At 38.4% G+C, this 12,877-nt stretch overlaps 1 protein-coding gene across 1 annotated transcript in view; it reads right to left on the reverse strand.

Moving 5' to 3' along the window:
- Window positions 1–12,877, reverse strand: part of KIF11 (kinesin family member 11) — a 46,304-nt gene that overhangs the window by 18,051 nt on the left and 15,376 nt on the right. The window contains exons 10-15 of the mRNA XM_005890630.3: window positions 8,346–8,434; window positions 6,794–6,881; window positions 5,861–6,049; window positions 4,718–4,925; window positions 3,227–3,399; window positions 1,162–1,287 (exon numbers count right to left, since the gene is read on the reverse strand). Of these exons, the coding sequence (XP_005890692.2) occupies window positions 1,162–1,287; window positions 3,227–3,399; window positions 4,718–4,925; window positions 5,861–6,049; window positions 6,794–6,881; window positions 8,346–8,434 (873 nt within the window). The remainder of the gene's footprint in view (window positions 1–1,161; window positions 1,288–3,226; window positions 3,400–4,717; window positions 4,926–5,860; window positions 6,050–6,793; window positions 6,882–8,345; window positions 8,435–12,877) is intronic.

Consider the following 12,877-nt stretch of genomic DNA (forward strand, 5'->3'; position numbering starts at 1 on the left):
AACTAAGCCTACAAGCCACTATTGAGCCTGTGCTCTAGAGCCCAGAAGCACAACTACTGAGCCAACATGCTGCAACAACTGAAGCCCATGCACCCTAGAGCCTGTGCTCCAAAGGAAGAGAAGGCGCCACGATGCGAAGTCCACACACCACAACTAAAGAGCAGCCCTGCTCACTGCAACTAGAGAAAAAAGCTCTTGCAATAACAAAGACATAGCACAGCCAAAAAAAAAATTATTTTTTTAATGTTCTAAGTTTGTTTTTTATTTTTACTTTTTTGAATACATATAAATTAGAAAAGGTAGAAAACAGTATTGCAGAGAAAAGTCCCTTCCTTTCCCCTCTAGCCCCTAGCGCCCCAGTCCCACTCCCACCTCTGAGAGGTGATTATTACCATTTTTAAACACATCTAGAGGAGCCTGGTTGGCTGCAGTCCATGGGGTCGCTAAGAGTCGGACACGACTAAGCAACTTCCCTTTCACTTTTCACTTTCATGCATTGGAGAAGGAAATGGCAACCCACTCCAGTGTTCTTGCCTGGAGAATCCCAGGGACGGCGGAGCTGGTGGGCTGCCGTCTATGGGGTCGCACAGAGTCGGACACGACTGAAGTGACTTAGCAGCAGCAGAGGTATTTTGGGGCTTCCCAGGTGGCCCTAGTCATAAAGAACCCAACTGATAAAATGCAGAAGATGTGAGTTCAATCCCTGGGTCAGGAAGATCCCCTGGAGGAGGGCATGGCAACCCACTCCAGTATTCTTGCCTGGAGAATCCCACTGACAGAGGAGCCTGGTGGGCTACAGTCCATAGGGTCGCCAAGAGTCAGACACGCACGCAGAGGTATTTTATTATCCATATTTAGGCAGGTATGCATACATATGTATATATAACCACATATGTACACACACACACCATATGATAGACTGCTATGTATGCTGTGATACTTGAAGATCATTTCCTCTCGTTTTTCTTAGCCATGATTCTGCAGACCACATCAATGGTCAGCATCCTGACCACAGCATCCTCTCTTCCTCCCTCCTCCAGATTCCTTCTCAAAACCCACAGATTCTGCATGTAAACACTTCTCAACTAACAAGTCCTGGGTCCCTTGAATTCATGTGGAGTTTCTTTCTTAACAATTTGAGATAATAAGAATATTTATTACCTTATTAGCCACAATCGATAAAGTCTTGAAAATATTCTTCAGTTGACTATTGATTTCCAGTATAGATGCCACAGTGGGCGATAAAACTGTTCCCAGTGAACTGAGGAGGTCAGTCTTAAGTACGTTCTGGTTTGAAAAATACACACACAACTCTTTAAAAAGGATATTTTCACTTCCATAAATCTGGATAGTTAAATGATAATATCTTAAATACCCTGTTAACTAAACACTTGTATATTAAAACCCTAAGTGTCCATTCTCTTTTTTTTAAATAGTTTAAACACGTTCTCTTTTTTATAGCCTACAGAGCCTACTAGAGTTTATATTCATCATAAATCACTTAATCCTGCATATAGGAATTAAGAAATGGTCACTTTATGTACAATAAATTCTTAATAGTCTACTGTAACATAAGTCAGAAGAATTCAGAAGAGGGGAAAATGACAGTCATTTGATAAAATTTCAGCAATTCAACCAAAGAAAGGAAAAAAACACCTACAATTTTATTTCAAAGAAATAAATTTCAAACAACTTTAGGTTACTAAGTCAAAAGGGCTGAAACCACATAGCCTTGAAAAGTAGGCTTTGGGTTGGAGGCATTTAAGTTTGAAGAACTGGTGACTTACATTCTATTGGATAAGAACTTGTCATGGTTCTGGTTCTTGTCAAGGTATATACAAAAGTTAGAAAGTATTGTAGATTGGAAATTTTTATAAAACGAAGAAAAAAATTCTGAACTAAGCTCCTATTACTAGGGCAAGGATGAAGAACTATAACGAAATAATTAGTAAATGCTTAAAACAGTACTGGTTTTCTTTGGAAAGAAGAGCTATCATACTAATTTCAACTCATTCTGTGGGAACAGCAATCACCTCTTCAGACTCAAGCTTGCTTATAACTTGGTAGGAAGACATCAATAAACAGAGACTACCATTTATTTAGTGAGTGAATCAATTTTCATACAGCAGAAACTAACAGAACATTGTAAAGCAATTATATTCCAATTTAAAAAAAATCCCAAAAACTAAGTGCCAGTGAGCATCTTTTAACTTTGTCAAATTTGGGTGACTAAAGAAATCTACCTAATAATGTCATGCAAGCACTGAATTTAGGCAGATGTTGGCCAACATGAGCAGTATTTACTTGGAAAATGTTCAACAAATATTGTTAAACTCAAAAAGGGAGGCAGAGAGCCTATACAGAGGGAAAAACCAAAGTAAGTTATATGGCCAAGAACTTCCTAGACAAATGATACAATTACAAAATGAAGGGTATAAAGAAATCAAGTGTGGAGAAGGTAAACAACATTGTATAATTAGATGACTGGCTTCTAGAGAATTATGGGAAAAAGCCTCACAGTTACAGGCCAGAAGGACTTGATTACACATACTGGACCCCACAAATTGTTTTATAACAATATATAAATTGTTATATATGTTCCCCAAATTCTATAAGTCATTTTTCTTACACGTTTTTCTGTATTTCTGTAGTTTTAAAATTAACTACTTAATATACCCTTCAGGTTGGATCAGTGTAACATTAGCATGACTATTCCAGGACCCTTAAGAAAAGGATAACTGACCAATTTCTGAGCCAGCTAACAAGTCATAGGTCCCCTGAATTCATGTGAAGCTAAACCTACAACTCTTTTAAAAGGCATATGAACTCCTCACTCTATGTAACAGAATATAAGTGAAAAAAGTTTTGAAGGTTATATATATGCTACCGGAAATTAATCTTTCTGGGAGGAAAAAAACAGTGAAGAGACCTGTCTTTAAAAATATAAACCTACTCTATTAAAGTAATCTGTTTACCACTGTGTCTAGTAAAGCTTAAGATGAAAGAAGAGGGACTTCCCTGGTGGTCCAGTGGCTAAGACTCTGTGCTCCCAATGCAGGGGGCCTGGGTTCGATGCCTGGACAAGGAGCTAGATCCCACATGCAGCAACTAAGACCCAGTGCAGCCAAATTAAAATAAATAAATGATTAAAAAAAAAAAAAGATGAGAGAAGAGCAGTTAACATTGTTTTTAGAGACTTATCAAATGTAATAAAAGATTTACTAACAATTAATCCCTGAAGTACAGTTTTACTTTCTGCTGCTAACGACTGTTCTTTCAATATCATATTAGAAATCTGAGAAACAAGTGTAGACACATTTTCTGGAATCGATGAGAGAGATCCAAGTGCTGTTGTAGTAATAGAGTCTAATGCAGAGACACTGGAAGTCAGCAGGTTACCTACACCAAAAAGAAAAAAAGATGTAAATCTGGACAAGAATATATTTAAACATAAATACAATCTTGGCAAAATTTATATACCTGTTGTGGAAATTTATAACAAATAAGCTTAAAATAATTGACTCACTACATAAGCATGGAATTATATTAAACATAAATTATGTTCTATAGTATTCAGGAAGCACTTGGCACATCTGTAAGTGTATCAGACCTGAAACTGTAACTAGTGTAAGAGTCAGAATAATCTAAAAATTAATCTGTAACTAAAAGTAATACACAGTATTACTGAAGATAAAAAAAGGTTAAAGAAGAGTAACTAGAAATCAATAAATAAATTTTTTAGTGGTTAGCTAGAGTGACTAGACTCTAAGTGACCTTTTAAATTTTTCATGTCTGCATCTTCAAAATTTTCTATAGTGAAAATAATACTTTAATATCAGTTTTGAAATTAGTCTCACACTAAACACAGTAAGACTGAAATAAGAAATGCTTGAACTAAAGATGGTACTGATGAATTATTTGCAGGGCAGCAAAGGAGACACAGATGTAGAGAACAGACTTATGGACATGGGTTGGGGGAGAAAGGAGAGGGTGAGATGTATGGAGAGTAACATGGAAAAATATTACCATATGTAAAAATAGACAGCCAATGGGAATTTGCTATATGACTCAGGGAACTCAAACAGGCGCTCTGCAACAACCTAGAGGGGTGGAATGGGGAGGGAGATGGGAGGGAGGTTCAAGAGGAAGGGAATATATGTACACCAAGGTCTGTCTAGCAAGGCTATGGTTTTTCCAGTGGTCATGTATGGATGTGAAAGTCGGACTGTGAAGAAAGCTGAGGGCCGAAGAATTGATGCTTTTGAACTGTGGTGTTGGAGAAGACTCTTGAGAGTCCCTTGGACTGCAAGGAGATCCAACCATCCATTCTAAAGGAGATCGGTCCTGGGTGTTCTTTGGAAGGAATGATGCTAAAGCTGAAACTCCAGTACTTTGGCCACCTCATGCGAAGAGTTGACTCACTGGAAAAGACGCTGCTACTCAGAGGGATTAGGGGCAGGAGGAGAAGGGGACAGAGGATGAGATGGCTGGATGGCATCACGGACTCGATGGATGTGAGTTTGAGTGAACTCCGGGAGTTGGTGATAGACAGGGAGGCCTGGCGTGCTGCAATTCATGGGGTCGCAAAGAGTTGGACAGGACTGAGTGACTGAACTGAAATGATGGCTCATTCATGTTGATGTTTGGCAGAAACCAACAAAATTCTTTAAAGCAACTATCCTTCAATTAAAAGGAAAAAAGAAATGTTTGTACTTACCAAACAAGGTCTTATGAACTTCTAGCATGGCCTTTTGTTTCATGCTGCCATCCTTAATTAATTCTTCCATGTTATTAAATAGACTATTCAAGTTTTGGCCAAAAACATCTTGAGCTTCTGCGTTATGCTGATCAACTGCCTTCTTACGATCCAGTTTAGAATGGAGACCAAATACATCTTTTGTAGTTTCTTCAACTGTGTTAAGCAACTATATATGATTTTTAAAAATAAGTGTTGATAAGATGGATATGACAAAAGCAATCTAATGAAAATATCTGTGCTTCATTAAAGACTTCTAAAAAGAACTAGTAAATTTTATATATAGTATCAGAAGAAAATTTTAAATTCATGCCAATGTTTATTTCTCCTCCACTAGCCATCTAGACAAGGACAACTGACTTTGCCAATCAATTTTAATAATTATGCTCCCTCACAAATGTTTCCCCAATATGTGTTATTAAGGCAGGAGACCCTGGTTCAATTCCTGGGTCAGGAAGATCCGCTGGAGAAGGGATAGGCTACCCACTCCAGTATTATTGGGCTTCCCTTGTGGCTCAGTTGGTAAAGAATCTGCCTGCAGTGTGGGAGACCTGGGTTTGATCCTTGTGTTGGAAAGATCCCCTGCAGAAGGAAAAGGCTACCCACTCCAGTATTCTGGCCTGGAGAATTCCATGGACTGTACAGTCCATGGGGTCGCAAAGAGCTGGACATGATTGAGTGACTTTCACTTTCATGTGTTACTAATTTCTGAAGGATACACCTAATAAAAAAGTGAGTATTTTCAACATCGCCCATCATTAGAAGATACTAAATTCTTGATGACTAGTTTCAACCATGACCACAGGTAAAGCAGTACTACATTCTAAACATTCACAAAATATATTAAAGTCAGGTTCTATTTTCAAAACTTAAGGAATAGATTTTTCTTAAATAAGCATCTCCAGTGAAGAAAATCTAGACGAAATAGTAAAATAATGTTTCTTAAATGGACAGAAGTATCATTTGGAGTGAATACACAGAATTTCACAATTTCTTAGCTTATGCTAAGAAAGTTACTTCTATGCTTTCTTATGCTTTCTAACTTTCTTATGCTAAGAAAGTTAACTTCTTTAACTCGACTTCAAATAAAAATAAAAGACAAACCCGGCTGGCAGCATCATGAAGTCTCTCCTCAGTACTTTCCAAAGCCGAGGTGATATATTCTTCTTCAACAAGCTGTAATTTAGTTTCCTGCAAATGTCTTTGAGTGGTTTCAAGTTCCTGTGTCTTACTTTGCAGGTCAGATTTGCACTGGTTAAGTTCATTTTTACTATCCATAAACAATTCTGTAACCTACATATAACACATGAAACATTTTTATTTTAGAATTTAAAAATGCCAAACTGGTCGTTGACACACCGGGCTAGTTTATAATACTAAAAGAACCAAACAAATTATTTCCATATAAAAGTTGTAACAAGTTACCAGGTAGGTTAGAGCACTTCACATAGTAACTGGTTTCTTCCTATAACTACTACTAGTACTGGTGGTCCTGTAGTTAGGACTCTGCGTGTCCAGTGCTATGGGCACAGGTTTGATACCTGGTCAGGGAATTAAGATTCCGCAAGTCGTGGGGCACAGCCAACCAAACAAAAATAAGTAACAGGTCTAATGAAATGGTGTTAATTCTTCAGATTCCTTTCAACACTGCCAGTGTGAGGGTGGCACTGAAGGGTCAGGTCTTTCAACCTTAGTTATTTAACATCTGGCTTCTCCCAACATCTGCCTTTTGTCATCTGATAAACATGTTGATGAAAATGTCTCAGCATTCACTATACAACTTTCATATTAAATTATACAATTCATTTAATTTCTTAAAATGCTGCATTAGTATGTGTCAAATTGAATAACTTCCTCAAAAAAGACTCACTTCTTCATTATCATTAATGATAAAAAAACTGTGATACAACTTAATTTTAGTTTAGAGGTCAGCAAGAAAAAAAATCTTAAAGAAAAAATATCAGGTGCCTCACATTCTGATAGTGCCTTTTAATATTTGCTTTTTACATGACAGTCAATACAGTTTTGAATGCTTACCCTATTTAGCTCTTCCTCAACAGCAGCGATTTTTTCAACCAATTCTACAATTTGTTCTTCTTGAACAGTTAGTTTTCCACTCATAGCTCTAAAATAAAATTTAACAGGATTTTAACAGTGAATATTGTTTCCTAATGCCTATAAAATTTACTCTAACACAACTGAGGCAGTTACATATCATCTCTACTATTTATCACTATCATGATAATGATGCCTAAGTATCAATAAGCAATAGATACAAAGTGCAAAAAACAAATATATTCTTTGTCTTAGGTTTATAAACAGACTGTTTTTCTTGTTTTCTCCATTTTGAAACTGAGAATCCCTACCAGTTACAGGGGAAAAAACCATGTATGGATATAAAATCTGAGAAGCTACAAAGGTGACAGAGGACAATAACCCACATAAAGCAGAGGTGGGGGATACCAGGTGTCTATAATCAGGAATATGAAGAATAATAAGCCAGACAGGCAGAATCCTGAAGAGGCTTGTGGTGTGAAAGCGTCAGGTCTCACAGGAGGAAGGGAAGGGGCTAAAACCTGGAAAACTAAAGCTATGTATACAGAGCAATTAAACCTCCTGCCCCCAGCACACAGACCCCAGTACACACCCCAACACACATACCACTATCACCCCACCACAAAAGTCCTCAAGAGATAAACGATTCTTCTCTGCTGCTGCTGCTAAGTCACATCAGTCGTGTCCGACTCTGCAACCCCATAGGCGGCAGCCCACCAGGTTCCTCTGTCCCTGGGATTCTCCAGGCAAGAATATTGGAGTGGGTTGCCAATTCCTTCTCCAGTGTATGAAAGTGAAAAGTGAAAGGGAAGTCGCTCAGTCATGTCCGACTCTTCGCGACCCCATGGACTGTAGTCCCCCAGACTCCTCTGTCCATGGGATTTTCCAGGAAGGACTACTGGAGTGGGTTGCCACTGCCTTCTCCGGATTCTTCTCTAGAGCACAGCTTCTCAGCTTTAGCACTACTGACATTTTGCACCAGACAATTCTGGTCTGCTTTAATGAGCCTCTGATTTCTTGAGATTAGCAAGAGTCAGAAGCGAGTGCTATCGTTTGCATTCCTCTAGTTCCTTCATAACTACCAACCATTTTCTATTCCACATTGTGCTTAAATGACAAAGAATTTTAAGAATGCAGATTTCCTCAAACTATTTGCTAGAGATATTGATTAAAGGAAAAGATAAAGTTGAGGGGGTACAAGAAGAGAGTTCATTCTAACAGTCTTTTGTTAACTATATCATACATCAGTTCTTTATTGGAAATAGCTCTTCAAAGTAGATGAGCTATTTGAAATACTTTTCTACATTAAATGTACAAGAGGAATGCAACATTGTTATTAAATGAATGATATAGTTTAGATAAATAATTTTTAATTGACGTATAATTGACTTATTACATTATTTTTGGGTGTACAACATAGTGATTTGATACTCATACATTACAAAATGATCACCACAATAATAGTACAATACTACTGACTATACTCCCTATGCTGTACATTCTTAGAAATTAATTTCCATAACCAAGGGCTTACCTAAAATTTTCTTCAGAAATGTACACTCCATTTTTTTCACGAGCTGCAGCAAGATCCCGTTTCAGACGCTCTATCTCTTCTGTATATTCCTATGAAAGAAGAATGTTGTGTCAGTTTAGCACTTCACTTTTTTTTCATTCAGTATGGGGAAGATTTATAATAAATAAAACAAAGTTAGCCCTCTTATCTTTTTTAAAGCATAAAAGTATGTGATTAAAAAGTCACAATCTTACTTTTCATTCAATATTAATATGGTTAGAATAAAGTCAATAGCTTTCATTCATTATAAAAATACAGGCTTCTGAAGAAAAAATAACCCCCAGTAGCCAGGTTGGTCTCCAAATCTCATTTCACACTAAAAGGAACCAGGGTTTCTTAGGGAAGTGTCTGACTCCAGGACTGGGTCAAGAAACATTCAAGATGAACCTGGAACATCTTGTAAAACAAATTAGGAAGGAAGCGAAGGAAGCTTAGGCCAACAAAAAAGACTAAAGAACCCACTGAAAGGGTACCCAATGGCCAGAGAAGGAACAATTTGAATGTCAGTGAGGTTGTTAACTACAATTGTTAGCACAAATATTCTAAATCCATGAGTTTATAATGATGTTAAGAAAGTTGGGAAACCAATCCATTATTCTCCAAACTGTCAAAGGAAATGAATCAAGCATTTGTCCTGTCTTTCCTATAAGAAATATAGCCTTGGGGAGCTGAGGGAATATTCCTCTTTACAGAGTTAGTCCAGCAGTCAACTAAGAAATAACAATTCGAAAATTATTATTATTTTGCAACCCTTAAAGAAGAACTAGTGGATCAGGTCATTTCAATATAATCAATCCCTTACCAAAAAAAGGGAAAGACCCAGATATTATGTGCTTCCAAGTGGGAGAATATACCACCACTTATCAAGTATTTTGGCCAAAAATATATAAATACGATAAAACCTGACTCTATCAAGCCTCAAAATCCAACTACTAATTTATGGCAAACCTTATTTGGATCCTAAAACAAAATATTAAAAGTCTACACTGAAACAACGGGAATTTTAAACAATGATTAAATATTTTATCATAATAAATTACTGTTAAATATTTTTAGATTTAATAATAGCAACAGGGTTCAAAAATTAAAGTGTCTAAAATAAAATGAATGCTGATAAAATAGTATGGCCTTTAAAAAATCAGATCAGATCGGATCAGTCGCTCAGTCGTGTCCGACTCTTTGCAACCCCATGAATCGCAGCACGCCAGGCCTCCCTGTCCATCACCAACTCCCGGAGTTCACCAGACTCACGTCCATCGAGTCACTGATGCCATCCAGCCATCTCATCCTCTGTTGTCCCCTTCTCCTCTTGCCCCTAATCCCTCCCAACATCAGAGTCTTTTCCAATGGGTCAACTCTTCACATGAGGTGGCCAAAGTACTGGAGTTTCAGCCTTAGCATCATTCCTTCCAAAGAAATCCCAGGGCTGATCTCCTTTAGAATGGACTGGTTGGATCTCCTTGCAGTCCAAGGGACTCTCGAGAGTCTTCTCCAATACCACAGTTCAAAAGCATCAATTCTTCGGCGCTCAGCCTTCTTCACAGTCCAACTCTCACATCCATACACGACCACTGGAAAAACCATAGCCTTGACTAGACGAACCTTTGTTGGCAAAGGTCTTCTTTTTAATATACTACATAGGTTGTTCATAACTTTCCTTCCAAGGAGTAAGCGTCTTTTAATTTCATGGTGCAGTCACCATCTGCAGTGATTTTGGAGCCCAGAAAAATAAAGTCTGACACTGTTTCCACTGTTTCCCCATCTATTTCCCATGAAGTGATGGGACTGGATGCCATGATCTTCGTTTTCTGAATGTTGAGCCTTAAGCCAACTTTTTCACTCTCCACTTTCACCTTCATCAAGAGGCTTTTTAGTTCCTCTTCACTTTCTGCCATAAGGGTGGTGTCATCTGCATATCTGAGGTTATTGATATTTCTCCCAGAAATCTTGATTCCAGCTTGTGTTTCTTCCAGTCCAGTGTTTCTCATGATGTACTCTGCATATAGGTTAAATAAACAGGGTGACAAAATACAGCCTTGACGTACTCCTTTTCCTATTTGGAACCAGCCTGTTGTTCCATGTCCAGTTCTAACTGTTGCTTCCTGACCTGCATACAAATTTCTCAAGAGGCAGGTCAGGTGATCTGGTATTCCCATCTCTTGAAGAATTTTCCACAGTTTATTGTGATCCACACAGTCAAAGGCTTTGGCATAGTCAATAAAGCAGAAATAGATGTTTTTCTGGAACTCTCTTGCTTTTTCCATGATCCAGCAGATGTTGGCAATTTGATCTCTGGTTCCTCTGCCTTTTCTAAAACCAGCTTGAACATCTGGAAGTTCACGGTTCACATATTGCTGAAGCCTGGCTTGGAGAATTCTGAGCACTCCTTTACTAGCGTGTGAGATGAGTGCAATTGTGCGGTAATTTGAGCATTCTTTGGCATTGCCTTTCTTTGGGACTGGAATGAAAACTGACCTTTTCCAGTCCTGTGGCCACTGTTGAGTTTTCCAAATTTGCTGGCATACTGAGTGCAGCACTTTCACAGCATCATCTTTCAGGATTTGAAATAGCTCAATTGGAATGCCATCACCTCCACTAGCTTTGTTCGTAGTGATGCTTTCTAAGGGCTACTTGACTTCACATTCCAGGATGTCTGGCTCTAGGTCAGTGATTATACCATCGTGATTATCTGGGTCGTGAAGATCTTTTTCGTACAGTTCTTCTGTGTATTCTTGCCATCTCTTCTTAATATCTTCTGCTTCTGTTAGGTCCATACCATTTCTGTCCTTTATCGAGCCCATCTGTGCATGAAATGTTCCTTTGGTATCTCTGATTTTCTTGAAGAGATCTCTAGTCTTTCCCATTCTGTTGTTTTCTTCTATTTCTTTGCATTGATCGCTGAAGAAGGCTTTCTTATCTCTTCTTGCTGTTCTTTGGAACTCTGCATTCAGATGTTTATATCTTTCCTTTTCTCCTTTGCTTTTCACTTCTCTTCTTTTCACAGCTATTTGTAAGGCCTCCCCAGACAGCCATTTAGCTTTTTTGCATTTCTTTTCCATGGGGATGGTCTTGATCCCTGTCTGTCATGAACCTCATTCAATAGCTCATCAGGCACTCTATCAGATCTATCTAGATCTAGGCCCTTAAACCATACTCACAGAAAAGTAGTCAATCTAATCACACTAGGACCACAGTCTTGTCTAACTCAATGAAACTAAGCCATGCCTGTGGGGCAACCCAAGATGGGCAGGTCATGGTGGAGAGATCTGACAGAATGTGGTCCACTGGAGAAGGGAATGGCAAACCACTTCAGTATTCTTGCCTTGAGAACCCCATGAACAGTATGAAAAGGCAAAATGATAGGATACTGAAAGAGAAACTCCCCAGGTCAGTAGGTACCCAATATGCTACTGGAGATCAGTGGAGAAATAACTCCAGAAAGAATGAAGGGATGGAGCCAAAGCAAAAACAATACCCAGCTGTGGATGTGACTGGTGATAGAAGCAAGGTCCGATGCTGTAAAGAGCAATATTGCATAGGAACCTGGAATGTCAGGTCCATGAATCAAGGCAAATTGCAAGTGGTCAAACAGGAGATGCCAAGAGTGAATGTCAACATTCTAGGAATCAGCAAACTGAAATGGACTAGAATGGGAGAATTTAACTCAGATGACCATTATATCTACTACTGCGGGCAGGAATCCCTCAGATGAAATGGAGTGGCCATCATGGTCAACAAGAGTCCAAAATGCAGTACTTGGATGCAATCTCAAAAACGACAGAATGATCTCTGTTCGTCTCCAAGGCAAACCATTCAATATCACAGTAATCCAAGTCTATGCCCCAACCAGTAACACTGAAGAAGCTGAAGTTAAACGGTTCTATGAAGACCTACAAGACCTTTTAGAACTAACACCCAAAAAAGATGTCCTTTTCATTATAGGGGACTGGAATGCAAAAGTAGGAAGTCAAGAAACACCTGGAGTAACAGGCAAATTTGGCCTTGGAATACGGAATGAAGCAGGGCAAAGACTAATAGAGTTTTGCCAAGAATATGCATTGGTCATAACAAACACCCTCTTCCAACAACACAAGAGAAGACTCTATACATGGACATCACCAGATGGTCAACACCGACATCAGATTGATTATATTCTTTGCAGCCAAAGATGAAGAAGTTCTATACAGTCAGCAAAAACAAGACCAGGAGCTGACTGTGGCTCAGACCATGAACTCCTTATTGCCAGATTCAGACTTCAATTGACGAAAGTAGGGAAAACCACTAGACCATTCAGGTATGACATAAATCAAATCCCTTTAAAAAATAATGAATATAAAAATCACTGTAGTGTTTCTCAGATCCTGAAAATTTTGACACCCTTTATCAAGAAAGGTTTGCTCATATAAGCTTCCTTTTAAACAGTCTGATTCCAAGAGTTATTATAAAGCTACAGTAATTAAAGCTGTGTTATTAGTGAGGGACAGACATAAATC

This window comes from Bos mutus, chromosome 26 (assembly GCF_027580195.1).
Source record: "Bos mutus isolate GX-2022 chromosome 26, NWIPB_WYAK_1.1, whole genome shotgun sequence".
NCBI lineage: Eukaryota > Metazoa > Chordata > Mammalia > Artiodactyla > Bovidae > Bos > Bos mutus.